The sequence below is a fragment of the Citrus clementina genome, unplaced genomic scaffold (genome assembly GCF_000493195.1).
Source record: "Citrus clementina cultivar Clemenules unplaced genomic scaffold, Citrus_clementina_v1.0 scaffold_2, whole genome shotgun sequence".
Taxonomy (NCBI): Eukaryota; Viridiplantae; Streptophyta; class Magnoliopsida; order Sapindales; family Rutaceae; genus Citrus; species Citrus x clementina.
Window position 1 is genome coordinate 13,394,695 of NW_006262688.1, and position 17,956 is coordinate 13,412,650.

Here is a 17,956-nt window from a genome sequence, read left to right on the forward strand (position 1 = left end):
CTAGAAAAGTGGGAAATCTCGTTTCCGTCAAATCAGAAGAGGCTTGTAGCGAATTCTAGTCATTTCTGAAACTAAGGATGGCGATAAGCTAAGATTTATCATTCTTGAACGCTTACCAAAAAGGTGAGGAACGTAGAAGGTTTGATCCCGGCATGATTGATTTTCGAGGACATGAAAAATAGATTCACATAAAACACTCTGTTATGGAGAATTTTATCATCTTTAATGACTTGAATTTTATACATGATAAGAATCTAGTGAGAGACGGTATGTACCTTGTGATTGTGAGTATTCTAGATTTAGATCATATGTCCCTCATTAAATACTCTAACGTGAGGATCAACCTTGAGTACGGAAAACAAGAATTTCATCAATATTCTTGTTATTACCATCATGAAATTTTTTGTTACACATATAAATAAATAAATAAAAGAGTACTCGGTCATTTTTTGCTTTATCATGAAGAAATAAAAAAATAAAGATAGAGAGAATAAGAAAGAATGGACCCGTGCTCTTTTTTCTAGAGCTTTTTGTTTGACTAATAGTTCTTAATTACTCCAATAAACACTGTACTAATATATTAATCCTGTAGTAATCAATTGAAGCATTAAGCCACCAACCAATAGCTGCTAAATGGTACTGCTTTTGATATTCTGATAACAAAGTGGTCATTTATAAAATTATGCTCGACAGATGAACGATAGAAAATGATGCCCGGCCTTATCCCAACAGAACAACAAGATTATTAAAAGAAGCATAAAGTTGACAATTGATGGCTCATTTTATGGCTTTCTGGGATTCCTATTTTTTACCTTGTGGACTAGAGCACTTCCCAATAAGTTAGGCCCTTTGTTATACTTATTATGTATCCCCTGCTTCCATTATTCTTCATTTGAAGAGCTGAACAACTGGGAAGTATCTGGGACAATTTTTCAAGCTTACGATGAATGATTGGGCTGCACCGCTTATAGCTGCGGCGCTCTTCGCGTTTCTGTCACCAGGGTTGGTGGTGCAGATGCCTGCAAAGAATCGAGCGGTTGATTTTTTGAACATGAAGACTAGTATCGCTGCCATATTTGTGCATACTGTTCTCTATGGTTTGTTTCTTATTTTGTTTCTTGTTATTCTAAATGTTCATCTCTTTATCTAGGAAGCAAATAAATGGTATCTCATAATCTAAATGAAATAAAAACAATTTAAGTTTTGTTGTATCTTCCATTTTACTGCTATCACTAGCTAGCTCGATGTCAGTTCAAATGAAATAAAATGAAGTTTTTGTCTATGAAAGGGTTGTGTAGTTTGCCATACAGTTCCATGGTAATCTTCCCATATGATGATTTTTGGTCACTCTAGCTTGATTCTGATTGTTTTCGACTCGTGAAAATATATTAATTTGCTATCAATCCATCAACTTGATCTTCAGTTATCATCCTGAAGAGTGAACAGTGTATTAATCTAATTGACCATACATTGGAGCTACACTGACAATACCCCAGAGGAAGAACAAGCACCCTTCTCTTCTTGTTCAATCATTTGTTAATTTAATCATAATACAAAAGGGCATATCTATATTGTATTGTTATTTGTTACAATGCCTCTCAATCTCTTTTTTAAGCTTCCACTTCTCCGTTTTATTCCTTAGGGTGCGTATGGGACAGCTGCGCAGCCACTAAACTCTCAAAATTATTTAGTACGACACCTCTCAATCTCTTTTAAACCTTCCACTTCTCCGTTTCGCCGCTAAACTGTCAAAGTTGTTTGGTATAACATCTCTTAATCTCTTTTGAAGCTTCCACTTCTCTTTTTCACTCCTTAGGGTACGTTTAGGGTAGCTGCTCTGCCGCTAACCTCTCAAAATTTTATAATAATGTACATAATTAATCATAAGTTGTAGTAGCAACAAAAACTTAGTAGAGTCAGCTATATAAAACTACAAAAACTCTCTAAGCTAATGAACACTTTATATGGTTATACAATTGCAATATCCGCCATACAATTACCGTACTTATTTGCAGGAATTACAGAGATTCTGATCAACGTGCTAGTATTACAACTGTTAGAGAAATCAACTCTTTGATTGCACTTGCTAAGAAGACATAAAATTCTATGATTCTATCTTTTTTATATTGCAACAAGCTTCCCAGTCAGTAAAAACTGACGCACCAACCCAAAAGTAAGGCCAGAAATGAACATCAAATCTGCAGCGTCAAATAAAAGGGTGCCAGAGTAACTTGGACCCAGATTTACAAACCAATAATAATTAAGCAAGCTACAAAATCATAGTCCACAGAACAGGTAATAAAATTAATTAATGGGAAGTGTACAATTGTCATTTACTATCCAATGAGCATTTGATTCATAATCACAAATCTTATCCAAAAAATTAAAGATACAGAGAAGATGAAAACGAACAATGAAGTAATCTCACATACCAATACCAATTTCACTAGTAATTAATTCTTTTATGGGCAAATTATACACATATTAGCTAGCTAGCCCAAGTACATGTGGACACCAATAGCCAACAAGAAGATACACATGAGAGCAAAATACAAGATAGAATGAACCAGAATAGAAGCACCACTGGTCTGAAAGTTGCCAAACTCAAAAAACCTGTTACGGCCCGGCACCTGAATGAGCAAGCCTGGGCTTAGCAATATGAACAGCACAACACCCACGAAAACAGGGCCCCAATCTGACATCTTTCTAATGCCAATGCTATGTAGCTAGCTTATTAGCTATCACTCTCTCAAATGGCAAAATTATTTCTCTGTTAAATCTCGAGTGTTTGGAAGTGGAGATGAAAGGGGAAAGAGGGCATTATAAAGGAGAGATGTATTTCGGTTTTGCTTTGGGAAGACGAGACAAAGATTGATGACTAGGAAAGTGAACGTTAGAGAATCAAGCAATATTGCGATTCACATTTTCTTTCTTACATCATCCCAGTGGTCCCAAGGAAACTTCATTGAAAGTAATAAAAATCTAGTACAACATTTAGTGGGACTCAGCTACCTTGCACTTGATTTTATTTTTTTTATAATTTTAATTCTTGTGATTTCAATTCTTGACTATTGAATTCCATGAAAAGTTTAATTTCAATGGTAGAAATTTATCTACTTGAATATTAATATTATATTTTTTGATATTTATCAAAACTAAAAAAAATTAAAGAGTTAAAACGTTTAGCACATAAGTCCGAATTGTTTCAAATTTATGTTGTTTAATTAGTAGTGAGTCTTAAAAAATAAAATTTATTTTAATATTATATATTTTATTTAAAAGAATTAATTTTTAATATCATTTATTTTATTAAAAATAAATATTATTTAATATTATTTATTCTCATTTTATTTAATATTATTTAGTTATAGGCTTATTATTATATTTATTCTTTAAAAATTGAATAATATAAAATAAAATAAAATAATCAGAAGTGAGTCTAAAAAAATAAATATCATTTTTAATTAATATTATTTATTTGATTTTATTTAACATTATATAGTCATAGGCTTATTATTATATGTGTTCATTCATAAAACTAAATAATGTTAAATAAAATAAAATAATTAGTAATGAGTCTCAAAAATTTAATATTATTGTTAATGTTATTTATTTTATTTTATTTAATACAATATTATTTAGATATTTATTTTTTCAAAATTAAATAATATTAAATAAAATAGAATAAACAATAGTGAATCCTAAAAAATATTTTTTAATATTATTTATTTAAAAAATAAATTTTTAATATTGTCATTTTATTTAAAATATTATTTAATATTATCTAGTTATAGGCTTATTATTATATTTATTCTTTTAGAAAGTTAAATAATATTAAATGAAGTAAACTTACATTTTAGAAGGTCATCAGCCAAAGCACATAAACTTATAAACAAATGTAAATAAAAAATATAAATAATATTATATAAAATAAAATCAGATTTTAAAGGTCGCCAGTCAAAGCACATAATATTATAAATAAATTGTAAATAAAAAAGAAAGTAAGGGATTAAATGAAATTTAATATCACAAAAGACAAAAATTGGTGATACCTGGCAACTGTTGCAAGGTAACTAGATCCCATTTAGTGATTATTTTAATGTGTTTTGTTAAATGGCACTGTTACTGGGGGGTTGTTTAATTAATTTATAAAAATTTTGAATCAATACGAATCATTACAAAATCAAATATGAGTTTGTTTGGCGCAGTTGTGCTGCCACAGTGCAACTATCGCATTCCTATATTTGAGGAGAAAATTTCTTCTCCAAACGGGATAATAATGACTAACAAACAATTCCAATACTCTGCATATGCGATTTGTTGTTGTAGAGTGAAAAATTACATTTGATTTTCTGTTGTTTGCGCAGACATTTTTTTCTCTTTGGAAAAAAAACATAAAAAGAAGACGTAATAATTATTAATGGAATAATGTTATAAGTAAAAGAAAATAAATAGAAAAATTTTGGACTGAAAATAAATGTATTGTATTTATACCTTGTAAATGGCTTTTAACGTAAAACCTTAAAGATTTATTGATTTTTTAATGATCAACATTTTAAAATATAATACACATATTTATAGGGTAAACAAAGGGGAGGAAGTGCTAAACTTTCTTATGTCGGATCTTCAACAAATGGTAAAGCCATTATTTACAACATAAGTGGTACGTTTAATACCACTTCTTATCTTAATAGTCGTTTGTAACTAAATGGCGGATCTAAAGGGGAATGTTATAAATAATAATAACTTCACCATTTGTTGAGACAAAAAGTCTCACGTAAGAAAATTTAGCACTTCCTCCCCTCGTCTAGTCTATACATAAGTGTATAATGTCTTAAGATGATGATCATAAAAAAAAAAAAATCAATAAATCTTAGTACTTTATTTAGATAAAAACAAAGGTATTATATTTATACCTTGTAAATGGCTATTATCTAAAGCATTAAGATTTATTGATTTTTTCTTTTTATAATCATCATCTTAACTCGTAAGGCATAATATATATATAAAAGGGAGAAGGAATGCTTAACTTTTCTATTTTGGAACTTTTGTCCAATAAATGATAAAGCTATTGTTTCAACAAAAGGGACCCAAAAAACAATTATAGATGGTGAATTTTTTCAAAATGGTGGTGGCATGTTGATCAAGTAATTAACATCGAGCGGGCCCTCTTTTTTTTTTTAAGTGCTTAAAAGCACTTTATAAGAATCTGATTGCTTATGACTTCTGCATTGTGTTAAAAAACATTAAAGGATATCTCTCCGATCACACGCTATTACAGATTCTAAAGCAGATTCGATTCCATAATTTTGCCAGAGACTCTGCTGGCGACACTTAAATTAAAGTAATAATATAATCGTTCGATAAGTTGCTTTTTCAAGACGGTTGTGGACTTGTGGTTATTATGATGTTGTGCTGGTTTTGGATTATCGTGTTCGTGTGGGCTGGCCTCACCGAAATGACTCAATTATTACAAGTCAAAGCTGGTAATAATTAAATTTATTAATGTGTTACCAGCTGTTATAGATTTAGAAAAATGATGAACAAAATAAAAGTATATATGTCAAATTTATTATAAAAACATTTGTTGTTTTGTGAATTCTTGAGATAAAAAATTCTGTTATTACTTTGTCACGATTTTGTTGATTTAACATTGCTCATAGATTTACCGTCCAAATTCTTTAAGAAAATAATCACTGCCGATTTCGAACCATGGGGACACTATCAAAAGGGTGATAGATGTGACCTTGGGAAGAATTCTCACTAGACTACATTACTTTGACAGATATAGGTGATTTCTATTATTTCATTAAACAACCGTACAAGATTTATATAAAGAGAATACAACAATAATTCATATTCTAGTGGACTGTTACAATAAGAGATAATATGATATATTCAAAAAGTGTTTGAATAAAGTTGTTCCTATAATCAAGGAGTGATATCCTCCAACATGCCCCCTCAAGATGGACGTCGAGATCACAGTCCAATCTTGTCCTTGAGTTCTAGAAACCTTGACCGTGGTAGAGCCTTTGTCAGGGCATCCGCAAGTTGATCTTGTGAAGAGACATGTGCAACACGTAAGGCACCACTTTGAACTCGTTCTATGATGAAGCGACAATCTATGGCCACATACTTCATTCTAGAGTGAAAAATTGGATTTGAACATAGTTATGTAGTACCAATATTGTCACAATGGGTAATGCTAAGTTACATGCATGTACCTTATAACCCTCTCACATGAATAGTGTATGGATACTATTCATGTGAGAGGGTTGTAAGGTACATGCATGTAACTTAGAGGGATCCTGTCACAATAAGTCACAGGACATGATGGTGGCTTGATGTGCAGCTCCGAAAGAAGAGAACATATCCAACTAATTTCTACAGCTGTGTTTGCAACAGAATGATATTCTACTTCAGTTGATGATCTAGCCACTGTCTGCTGCTTTTTAGAACTCCAAGAGACTGGATTCCTGCCTAGATAGACAATATATCCTCTTGTGGATGAAAAATCATCTTTATTCCTCCCCAATCTGCATCAGCAAAAGCATGAAGATTGTATGAAGAGTTGTAATAGATTTGCAAACCATCATTAATGGTGTCTGAGAGATAGCGCAAAAGTCTCTTTACACATGACCAATGCTCATAAGTTGGTTGATGCATAAATTGGGATAGCCGATCAACAACGTAAGCTATGTTTGGGCGGCTGAGAAGAAGATATTGTAAGCTTCCTACAATTGCCGGATGCTCAGTCGGATCGAACAGAGACCAGAACCAAGTGTTAACTGCGTATTCGAGGAGAGCGGTGTTGGCACAGACTTGGCCTCCAACATCTTTGTCTTTGCTAATAGATCTAATATATATTGCCGCTGTGATAATACAAGCCCTTTGTCATTGCATATTGCTTCTATGCCCAGGAAGTAAGATAGATGTCCCAAGTCCTTTAAAGAGAACTTCTTGGCAAGAATTGCAATAAACTCAGTAATCAAGTCAAGCTTATCTCCAGTAATAATGAGATCATTAACATAAACGATTAAATATATTACAGATGACCATCAGTATAAATAAATTAAGATGTATCGGCTAGAGAAATTTTGAACCCAAAGAAAATAAGAAAGGTTTGCAATTCTTGATACTATGCTCGTGGAGCTTGTTTGAGGTCATAGATTGCCTTTCTGAGTTTACAAACAAATTCTGGCTTTTCTTTGTCAATGAAACCTTGTGGTTGTTTCATATATACATCCTTATACAAACACCCCTAGAGAAAGGCGTTATTAATATTAATTGTTGATGCTGAAATCTGCTCGCCTTTTAGCCGACCAGATTCTTTCACCAACGCTTGTGTTATCTACTGTTACTCGTTCGCTAAGATTGGAATCGCCCTCCTTTCTATAAATAAGCCTGCGCTCACAAAAAACGGATCAGAGACGCCGGTGGTTTTTCCGGCGTAAACCCTCCGATGCCTAAGTTAGCTCAAGGTGTTTACGGGAAAACAAATCAATTTGGGTTCAAGAAGTTTATCTGAAATTTGTAAGAAAATGATCTGGATGCAATTTGACAGCGTTTTCCCTCTCTCCGTTTTTTTCCTCCCTTTTCCCCGTCGAGTTCCTTTTCTTTTATAGCCGCTGTCCCCACGTTTCTGTTTGCCCTTCCTCCCACCTTTTTCGGGTAATGGCAGCCCTCATGGGACTCTAACCGTTGCATCGTGGCAAACGTGGGAGCTTACGTGTCCTTCAACGGTTCTGGGAAAAGCGTAACGGCCGCGATTATGTGTTCTGGGAAAAGCATAACGGCCGCGATTCTGTGTTCTGGGAAAAGCGTAACGGCCGCGATTCTGTGCTCTGGGAAAAGCGTAACGGCCGCGGTTCTGTGGGATCGTGTTCCCGCTTTCCTGGGGATGAGTATCGGCTCGGCATACACTTCTAGTCGGTATGTTTCCCTGGTTGCATCCATCTCTGCTCGGATAATGTTTACCCCCGTGTTCTGCTCGTACCACAGTAGTATGGCTGATCTGGTGCCTTTATGTACTCAACACCAGTCCCCTAGTTTCTGGTCTGGCGAGTAAAATGAGTTAAGAGCAGAAACTGATGGTTGAATCTCACCAGCCCGGGGAGCTTCTCTTCTGGGGAGACTCCGACCTGAGCATGGGCCTAAGTGAACATGTCCATTGTATATCTGGGCTTATATCTAACCTGGCCTCTTGTAACGGTTGGTGAGGTGGCATCTCCAGACTCTTCGTATTTGAAATTTGAAACGACGGGCTATCCGTCCTCGATATATGGGGAGTGAGCTGGCATATCCCATCACTTAAATACTTCCATTTTCTCCCTTTTCGTTTCAAATCCCTAGACTGGAGTCATCTTCATCTTGTTATTCGTTTCTCCGCCGTTAAACAAATTTTCTCTGAACTTTGCTCACTACTTCCAGCGTCCGAAGTATCCGTTTGCTGGGTGTTTTCTTTGTCGCGGCAGCGCTATCGGTGTCAATCTATTCCAGGTATAGCCTTTAACCCTTTCTTTGGCTATTGTTGTTTGGGTCCTGTGTTACCCCTTTTTGTACCTGTGTACTTGGGTTTGTATTGGTTTTTCTTTGAAGTTCCGACATGTCAAACCGGAAAAGAAAATTAATTGTTGATGAGGGTGATGAAGAGTCAAGGGATTCAGGCCTCAACGTGCCAATACCCACCGATTTTTTAGGTCCCTCCAGTAGTGTAAGTCCTTCCCATGGGAGGGATACCCTTGAGTATCCACGCCCCTTAGTTGTCTCTCCCTCTTCCGAAATAGAGCTTGTAGGTAATAGAGGTGGACCTGCATCGGGCTCTGGTGAGAACCACAGCTATGGTGAGGTTGGGGTCCCTGAAGGAGCTGGTGATGGTGAGGAGAGCAGTTCCGAACCGAGCAGGCCCCCTCAGAGAAGGCACCTTGGTCATAGGGTAGAGGCGGACTCTTACCCTATTGACTTCACAGCTTGTGCCACCACCCAAACCGATTTGTTCAAGCTAAGGAATCTTTACAACATTCCTCCAGAGGTTCTCCTGGTAGTTCCAGGAAAAGGTGACGTTCCCAGTCGGCCTCCGCGGGGGTATGTGACGATGCACCTGGAGAGCTTCAAATTAGGAGCTCGGCTGCCCCTTCAACGTTATTTTGCTAAGATATTGGGTGGTATGCACCTGGCCCCAGGTCAGCTACATCCCAATGGATGGAGGGTTCTCTCGGCAATGTTTGTGTTTTGGGAGAGGTGCGGGTCGGAGGAGCCTTCCCTTGTTGAAGTGAAACATCTGTATCAGCTGCGGAGCAGCCCACGGGAGGCGGGCTGGTACTACTTCATGTCCAGTTCTGCGAAGAGGAAGCCAATCACCGGTTTCCCCTCCTCGTGCAAAAATTGGAAGAATAAATTCTTCTTTGCTGGGGGGAATTGGTGTCCAGCAGCTCACTCGCTGGGTGGTGATATTTACCTTCCAACGAACTTTGTCACCCCAAGTCGTTCATTATTTTTTGCCTATACTCCTTCTCGACTTGTCACTTATTGGGTTCTTTAACCTCTTTTGTTATTTCAGAGTCGTGGGGTTTGATCGGGGGGCTTGAAGATCGACCTTTACTTCAGGTGGAAACTGCTCTGTTGAACGCGTCTACCTGCCAAGACCTCCTGTCTCCAACAAACCTGGTCGGCTCGGGCTTAGTAGATATTGCTGCTGGAATGGATAACAAGATCCTCAGCGCGATGAGCAGGAAGCGTGGTCGAGCTTCAGGCAGCTCCAGCAACCCACCTCCTCCTCCGAAGAAAACCAGCGTAGGCCCATCCAAGGCTCTTGTTCCTGCTCTGCCCCCTCCCCCGCCCCGTAAGAGTGGTGGGGAGAGAACTTCTGACAAGAGTCCCGAGGTCAGCCTCCAGTCTGGGGACCGATCTTCCCCTCTGCCATCTCGGGAACAAGGGGACCACCTGAGCTTGTATCAGAAGGATTACAAAAGATCGGTGGGGCCCAAGATGGTGAAGGACATTGAGAGTATGGACCTCTCAGAGTTGGCTGCTTCTGTTCAGAGAGTATCCTTCAGGCTGGCCACCATGGTTTCGTGTTACAAGGCCGGGGCCGCGCGCCATGAGAGGAAGCTTCAAGCTGACAATCAGGAGCTGAAGAAGAAAGCTGACTCTGCTGATCGTTCCAAGGAGAAGCTGGCCGAACTGAACCAGCAGATGTCGGAGCTGGCGGAGAAGGTTGCGGTTGCTGAGTCCACCTCCTCCAAACTTGAGGACGAGTTGGGCGGCCTAAAATCTGACCTTCAAGTTGCTCAAAGTGAAAGGGATACTTTGAGGACCGCCCTTGAGGGAGAGATCAAATCCCTGAGTGACTAGCTGGCTGAAGAGAAAGGCAAATCCGCTGATGTGGATGATCGGTTGGATGCTGAGTACAACTCTGGGGTTGCTTTCAGCTATAAGTGTATCATGTCTGTACTCAAGGAAGAATACCCCGAGCTCGACATGAGCAAGCTGGAATCTGGGGTGGAGAGGTTTATGGCTGGGGCCAGCCAGGGAGATAAGGAGCAGGGTGAGCAGGATCAGGTGGAGGCTCCTTTGGATAGGGCGCAGGAGGAGGAAATTGGGGGACGTGCTTTCGAAGTAGGTCAAGGATCCGTGCCTGCACCTCCCAGTAATGCTGATCCCCCACCTCCTGAGACTGCTGACCCTTTACCTCCCGAGGTCGCTGATTTTTCAACTGCTGGAGCCGCTGACTCTCATAATCTTTAGGCCCCTTTTTTTTTTTGTATGAACTCTTGAGTTGTATTCGTTTGATAAAGAATTGAACATTTATGAGATTTCCAGATACTTTCTATTGGATCTCTTGTCTGGTGTTTACTTGCATTTAGCAAAATTTTTCGAAAAATTAGCTGCTGGTCTTTCGTTGACCGAGCAGAAGCAGACACTCATTTGCCTTAATAAAATTTACGAAAAATTAGCTGCTGGTCCTTTGTTGACCGAGCAGAAGCAGACACTCATTTGCCTTAATAAAATTTACGAAAAATTAGCTGCTGGTCCTTTGTTGACCGAGCAGAAGCAGGCACTTATTTGCCTTATTAAAATTTATGAAAAATTAGCTGCTGGTCCTTTGTTGACTGAGCAGAAGCAGGCACTTTGTTGCCTTCGTAGAATTTTCGTAGCTTTAGCTGCTGGTCTTTTGTTGACCGAGCAGAAACAAGCATTTTCTTGCTTTAGCGAAACTTTCGAGAATTTAGCTGCTGGTCTTCGTTGACCGAGCAGAAGCAGGCATTTTGTTGCCTTAGTAACATCTTCATAAATTTAGCTGCTGGTCTTTCGTTGACCGAGCAGAAACAGGCACTTACTTGCCTTAGTAATATCTTCATAAATTTAGCTGCTGGTCTTTTGTTGACCGAGCAGAAACAGGCACTTACTTGCCTTAGTAATATTTTTACTGGTCTTGCTACCAGGGGACTTCATGTTGAATTCATCTTTATTGAAATTTGAATGCATTACAAAAAACATAGAACATATGCATGTACAACAGACTATCATGCATTTAACAAAAATAACTTGTCAGAGCGAAAATTCAGTAGAGCATTTTGCTTACTGGAAATATTTCTTCAAGTGCTCGGCGTTCCACGACCTTTTCACGTCTCTCCCGTCCTGGTATGCTAGCTTATAAGCTCCTGGTCCAGTGGCGCGTATCACCCTGTACGGGCCTTCCCACTTCGGGCCGAGGGCGCCATGGTTAGGTTCCCTGGTGTTTTGGTTCACCTTCCTAAGTACCCAATCTCCTGCTCGGAATTGCCTCACGCGTACGTTCTTGTTGTAATAACGCATCATCCTTTGCTGACACTGGGCCACTTTCTGCGATGCCCCTGCCCTCTTCTCTTCAAGCAGGTCTAGGTTTAAGCAGATTTGCTCGTCATTTTGCTCCTCGTTGAAATATTCCGTTCGATGTGTCCCCACTCCAATTTCTGCTGGGACTACCGCCTCATGACCAAAAGCTAAGGTGAACGGAGTTTCCCCTGTGGCGGTCTTGTGAGTTGTCCGATAAGCCCATAACACTCCTGGTAACTCGTCAACCCAGGCCCCTTTCTTCTCTCCCAGTTTAGTTTTCAGGAGCTTCTTTATCACTTTGTTGGCTGCTTCCACTTGTCCGTTTGCCTGGGGGTGTGCGGGGGTGCAGAATTTTAGGTCCACCCCCAAATTTCGGCAAAATTCTCTGAAATTGCCATTGTCAAACTGTCTCCCATTGTCTGTAACGATGGCATAGGGGATCCCGTATCTGCAGATGATATTTCTCCAAATAAAATCTGTTGTCTTCCTCTCCGTGATTTGGCTGAGGACTCCCACTTCCACCCACTTGGTGAAATAGTCTATCGCCACAATTGCATGTGTCGCCGCTCCTCGGCCCTTAGGTAACGGTCCGATCAAGTCGATTCCCCATTGAGCGAAAGGCCACGGGGATGTCATGGTGGTCAGCTTCTCTGGGGGTTGTGCAGGAACCTCGGAGAAGCTTTGGCAGGTTTTACTGTTCTTTGCCATCCTTTTCGCATCCTGATGCATGGTTGGCCAGAAGTATCCTTGTCGGAGTGCCTTGAAGGCTAAAGTTCTCGCTCCCGAGTGATTGCCGCAAATTCCTTCATGAATTTCCCTTAATACATAATCTGCCTCCTCATCATCCACACATCTCAACAGGGGCAAAGTGAATCCTCGGCGATAGAGTACTCCATCGAGTAATGTGTACCTCGCTGCTCGGCATTTTAGCTTTCTCGCTTGCCTTTTGTCCTCTAGTAAAACTCCATCGCGGATGTATGCAAGGATCGGGCCCATCAAGGATTCTTCAGTGCTTACTCTCATTACCTCTACTTCTTCTCCTATGCTCGGCGAGGTTCTCACCTCTAGTGGAACTGACTTAGGTAATTTGGGATCTACAGTTGCGGCCATCCTAGCCAACATGTCAGCTCGGTAATTTTCGTTCCGGGATATCTGCTTCACCTCTACTTCCTTGAATAGTTCAACCATCTGCCTCGCCTTCTTTACATAAAATCCCAATTTCTCTTCCTTTACTTGGAATTGATCGCTGAGCTGGTTGCATACTAGCTGTGAATCTGCTCGGATCTCAACCCTTTCTGCTCGTAGCGTATGCGCAAGACCGAGACCAATAATGAAGGCCTCATATTCAGCTTGGTTGTTCGTAAGCTGGAATTCGAACTTTACAGCGTAGGATACCTCAACACCTTCTGGGCTTCGTATTATAACTCTTGCCCCGGATCCCTGTTCACTACGTGACCCATCAACCATCACCAACCATATCCCCTTCGAATCCTCTTGTTCCGCTGGTTGTCCCTCGTGGACCCCTTCCCCTGGTTCAACGCGGTCCACCATAAAATCTACCAGGGCTTGAGCCTTGATTGCCCCTCGGGGCCTGTACGACAGGTCAAATTCGCTCAATTCCACCGACCATTTTACTAACCGACCAAACGCGTCCGGTTTTTGAAGTACTTGCCGAAGGGGTTGGTCGATCATCACAACTATCTGGTGGGCTTGGAAATATGGTCGGAGTTTGCGTGCCGCCGTTATCAGAGCTAGCGCCCACTTCTCCATTAGCGGATATCTGGTTTCTGCGTCCACTAGGGCCTTGCTTGCGTAATATACCAGGTGTTGTTTCCCTTCTTCTTCCCTGACTAAAACCGAGCTGGTAGCCCACTTAGAGATTGCTAAGTACAAAAACAGCTGGTCACCCTCTCTCGGAGTTGATAGTAACGGGGCGCGGGCTAGATATTCTTTCAACTGTCCAAATGCCTCCTCGCATTCCGGTGTCCATTCCATCTTCCTCCCTTTCTTTATGACTTGGAAGAAAGGGTGACACTTATCAGTGGCTCGCGAAATAAATCGGTTCAATGCTGCCAACCTCCCCGTAAGGCTCTGCACCTCCTTTACTGTTCGTGGCGACCTCATTTCTATCACTGCTCGTATCTTTTCCGGGTTGGCCTCAATCCCTCGATGGCTCACCAGGAATCCCAGAAATTTGCCCGAGCTGACCCCAAATGCACATTTCTCCGGGTTTAGCTTCATCTCATACCTCCTCAGTAATTCAAAGGTTTCCTCAAGATGCTTCACGTGATCCCTTGGTTCTTTGGACTTTGTGATCATATCGTCCACATATACCTCCATTGTATGTCCGATCAATGGCTTGAAGATCTTGTTCACCAACCTTTGATAGGTAGCTCCTGCATTTTTCAAGCCGAAAGGCATCACCCTGTAGCAAAACAAACCCATGTTAGTTATAAAGGTCGTGCTTTCCTCATCCTGCTCGTTCATGGGTATCTGATTGTATCCGGAGAAGGCATCCATGAAACTGAGCAGACTATGACCCGCGGTTGAGTCCACCAACTGATCTATTTTTGGTAGGGGAAATCTATCTTTCGGGCATGCCTTGTTGAGGTCCGTGAAGTCTACACACATTCTCCACTTCCCATTGGCCTTCTTTACCAGTACTACATTGGAAATCCACTCCGGGTACTTGGCTTCCCTTATAAATTCCGCTTTCAGCAGTTTTTCTACTTCCGCATTTATGGCCTCGTACCGTTCCTGGTTGAAGCACCTCCTTTTCTGCCTCACCGGCCTTGCCCCTTTCCTGACTGCCAGCTTATGACAAGCTACCCCTCGATCAATACCTGGCATATCCTCATGAGACCAGGCAAATATGTCCGCATGGGACTGTAGACACCTCACCAGCTCGCCTTTTATTTCTTCACCCAATTCCGATCCGACTTTAACCACTCTGCTCGGGTCACTCCTGCTAACAACAACTTCCTCCAGCTTCTCAACAGGTTCCTGGCGACCGTTTTTTGTCTCCCCTCGGTTATCTAGAGAGGTGACCTGCAACGTTTCCTTGGCCGCTGTAGCATAGCAGTTCCTGGCCATCCTCTGGTCGCCCTTTACTACACCCACAACTCCATTTATTCTGTACTTCAGCGCTAGATAATGCGTGGACATTACACATTGGCTTATCCTCATGAACGGTCTCCCCAATATCATCTGGTAAGGGCTTCTTTCCTCTACCACGACGAAGTCCAGCATCATCGTTCGTTCAAACGGCTTTGTCCCCACAGTAATCGGGAGTTCAATGATCCCCAAGGGAGTTAACCGTCCCCCTCCAAATCCTTTCAAGGAAGTATTTGTCCGCTCTAACTTCAAATCTGAAATCCCCATATCATCTAGGGCCGACTTAAACAGAATGTCTACTGAGCTGCCCGTGCCTACCAGTATTCCCTGCAATTCTGTACCGGCCACCTTTGCCTTAATCACCAAGGCATCCTCATGAGGATACAAAATACCCTCTTCGTCATCCTCCGTCCACATAATAGGAACTTGCCGCACTTTTGCTCTTTTGGCTGCCGGTAAATTCAGAAGCACCTCTTTGCCAGCCATGGCGTATCTCCCATAGTTCTTCCGTGCTCTGTTTGAATCCCCGGCCAATGTTGGCCCTCCTGCTATCACACGGATGGTCGGCTGTTCTCGTTCCAGACCCCTCTCGACTCCTTCATCCCGTGTGTATTCTGACTCAATGACAGGGGACACTCCGTCTACATACTCATCCAAGTATCGGTTCCTTACTAAATCTTCCACCTGAATCTTCAGGTCACGACATTGGCTGATAGTGTGACCGTGAGTGTCGTGGAATTTGCAGAATCTGTTCTTATCCCGTCGATGAGCCGGTTTTGTTATTGGGGCTGGAGGGTATAGCAGGCCTCTTCCCTCGATCCTCTCATATAATTCCTCCATTGAGATCTTTAGTGGGGTGTATTGTCTATAGACCGAGCTCTGATCTATTAGCTGAACTGATCGGCTATCATGAATGTCACCTCGGACTGTCCCAGTTGCTAACTGATCTGGTCGACTAGCCCTGGAATCGGTTGCATGTAATGTTCTAGGAGTGTTGTGATAGGGGTGGGCAGCCATCTGCCGGAATTCTCGCTGCCGCTCTGGGATTGGGGGGCGTGGAGGTTGAGCCCGGTTGTGTTGGAACTGTTGTGCTCTCGGAGTTATGGGGTAAGAGTGGGACCGAGCTGATGTTCCGCCCATCCCTGAAGATTCTCCAGTTCGCTTTCCCAACCCGCTCCCTTTCGGGGCTCTCCGCTCCTTCCGCCTCAGCTCTTCTAGCTGTTCACTTTTTAGTCTTGCTGATTTCTCCTCTTCAATTTCAATATCTCGTCTCGCCTGCTCATACCCTGCTGAATAATTCTGCACCAGGGAGCTTCTCAGGTTATACCATAGCCGGCCTATCCTCACACCCTCCTTTAAACCCCTCAACGCCTGCGGGTGATTGAAGGCTCTCAAATCAAGTACGGCTCGGTGGTATCGCTTTACAAAATCCCGTAGGGACTCGTGCTCCTCCTGTTTCATCCCCATCAGTTCCATCATGTCGTCCTCTAGGGCTACTGCCCCTCGGAACTGCTCGGCAAACTCCTGGCACATCTGCTCGTACCCCTTTATACTTCCTCGGGGCAGCTTGCGGTACCAATCCCGAGCTCGTCCTTCTAGTGTCAATGGGAACGCCCTGCACCTCTGAGCTGATGTCAGCCCCTGCACACCCGTCATATCGTTGAAACGCTCAATATGCACCAATGGGTCACTTCGCCCGGAGTATTTGAGGTCGGGGAAGCGAAAATCTCTTGGGATTATGGTACCCATGATCTCAATTGATAACGGAGATTCTTCATCTAACATTATCCTTCAGCTCGGGGGCTTTCTCTTGCCCTGTATCTCCTCTATCACCTGCGCCAACCTGCGCACCTCCCCCTCCAATTCTATGGCACGGTTAGGATCACGCGTAGCTATCTGGTCTCGCTCCTGCTCGGCGTTCTGCAGCCGCTGTCTGAGCTCCCCTTCATCAACACCGGCACCTCGGCCAGTAGTTTCCAGTACCCGTCCGGGGCGAGGTTGGTCTCTCCCTTCCTCCACATGTTCTCCTGGGACCCGACCAGTACTTCTGTGGGGATGCGCCTCATTAGGTTGGTCTGCGGGCGGAGGAATGTCCTCGACTCTACGTCTCCGGAGGCTGGGTTCTACTCCGACTTCATCTCTTCCCACGGGGGTGTCACAATCCCTTCTCCGCTCGTCCCTCAGCTCAAATAATACGGCTGTGAGAGTCTCCATTTGCTTTTCCATCCGCTCCAGTCTGTCTTGCATCATCCTCTCTCGGGCTTCATTCGCAATTTCCAGGAGAGTGGTTATCTCCACCGTTTCATTGTCCTCCCTCAGAGTATCCTTTCTCGACACATCCATATCTGACCGTTCACTGCTTCTCCGGTAACCGCTAATTTGGTGGTAGCTTTTTATCCAAAATCCCCACAGACGGTGCCAAAATGTTGATGCTGAAATCTGCTCGCCTTTTAGCCGACCAGATTCTTTCACTAACGCTTGTGTTATCTACTGTTACTCGTTCGCTAAGATTGGAATCGCCCTCCTTTCTATAAATAAGCCTGCGCTCACAAAAAACGGATCAGAGACGCCGGTGGTTTTTCCGGCGTAAACCCTCCGATGCCTAAGTTAGCTCAAGGTGTTTACGGGAAAACAAATCAATTTGGGTTCAAGAAGTTTATCTGAAATTTGTAAGAAAATGATCTGGATGCAATTTGGCAGTGTTTTCCCTCTCTCCGTTTTTTTCCTCCCTTTTCCCCGTCGAGTTCCTTTTCTTTTATAGCCGCTGTCCCCACGTTTCCGTTTGCCCTTCCTCCTACCTTTTTCGGGTAATGGCAGCCCTCATGGGACTCTAACCGTTGCATCGTGGCAAACGTGGGAGCTTACGTGTCCTTCAATGGTTCTGGAAAAAGCGTAACGGCCGCGATTCTGTGTTCTGGGAAAAGCATAACGGCCGCGATTCTGTGTTCTGGGAAAAGCGTAACGGCCGCGATTCTGTGCTCTGGGAAAAGCGTAACGGCCGCGGTTCTGTGGGATCGTGTTCCCG

At 42.2% G+C, this 17,956-nt stretch overlaps 4 protein-coding genes across 4 annotated transcripts in view; 2 read left to right on the top strand and 2 right to left on the bottom strand.

The window, feature by feature from the left end:
• The window catches only part of LOC18052995, a 3,573-nt gene extending 709 nt beyond the window's left edge, over window positions 1–2,864 (bottom strand). The window contains exons 1-2 of the mRNA XM_006446982.2: window positions 2,506–2,864; window positions 2,039–2,053 (exon numbers count right to left, since the gene is read on the bottom strand). Coding sequence (XP_006447045.2) covers window positions 2,039–2,053; window positions 2,506–2,702 — 212 coding nt within the window. The 5' untranslated portion in view covers window positions 2,703–2,864. The remainder of the gene's footprint in view (window positions 1–2,038; window positions 2,054–2,505) is intronic.
• On the top strand, window positions 768–1,150 carry LOC18052994. Its single transcript, XM_024191915.1, has one exon. The coding sequence runs from the start codon at window positions 944–946 to the stop codon at window positions 1,148–1,150; it is 207 nt and encodes a 68-aa protein (XP_024047683.1). The 5' UTR covers window positions 768–943.
• Window positions 2,865–7,771: 4,907 nt separating the features above from the next.
• Window positions 7,772–10,353, top strand: LOC112100901. The gene is made up of 4 exons (XM_024190770.1): window positions 7,772–7,932; window positions 8,431–8,499; window positions 8,599–9,362; window positions 9,560–10,353. The coding sequence occupies exons 1-4, from the start codon at window positions 7,772–7,774 to the stop codon at window positions 10,351–10,353; spliced, it is 1,788 nt and encodes a 595-aa protein (XP_024046538.1).
• A 1,227-nt stretch (window positions 10,354–11,580) lies between these two features.
• Window positions 11,581–16,716, bottom strand: LOC112100902. The gene has a single exon (XM_024190771.1). It carries the CDS (start codon window positions 16,714–16,716, stop codon window positions 11,581–11,583), a length of 5,136 nt encoding a protein of 1,711 aa, XP_024046539.1.
• Window positions 16,717–17,956: the final 1,240 nt, after the last annotated feature.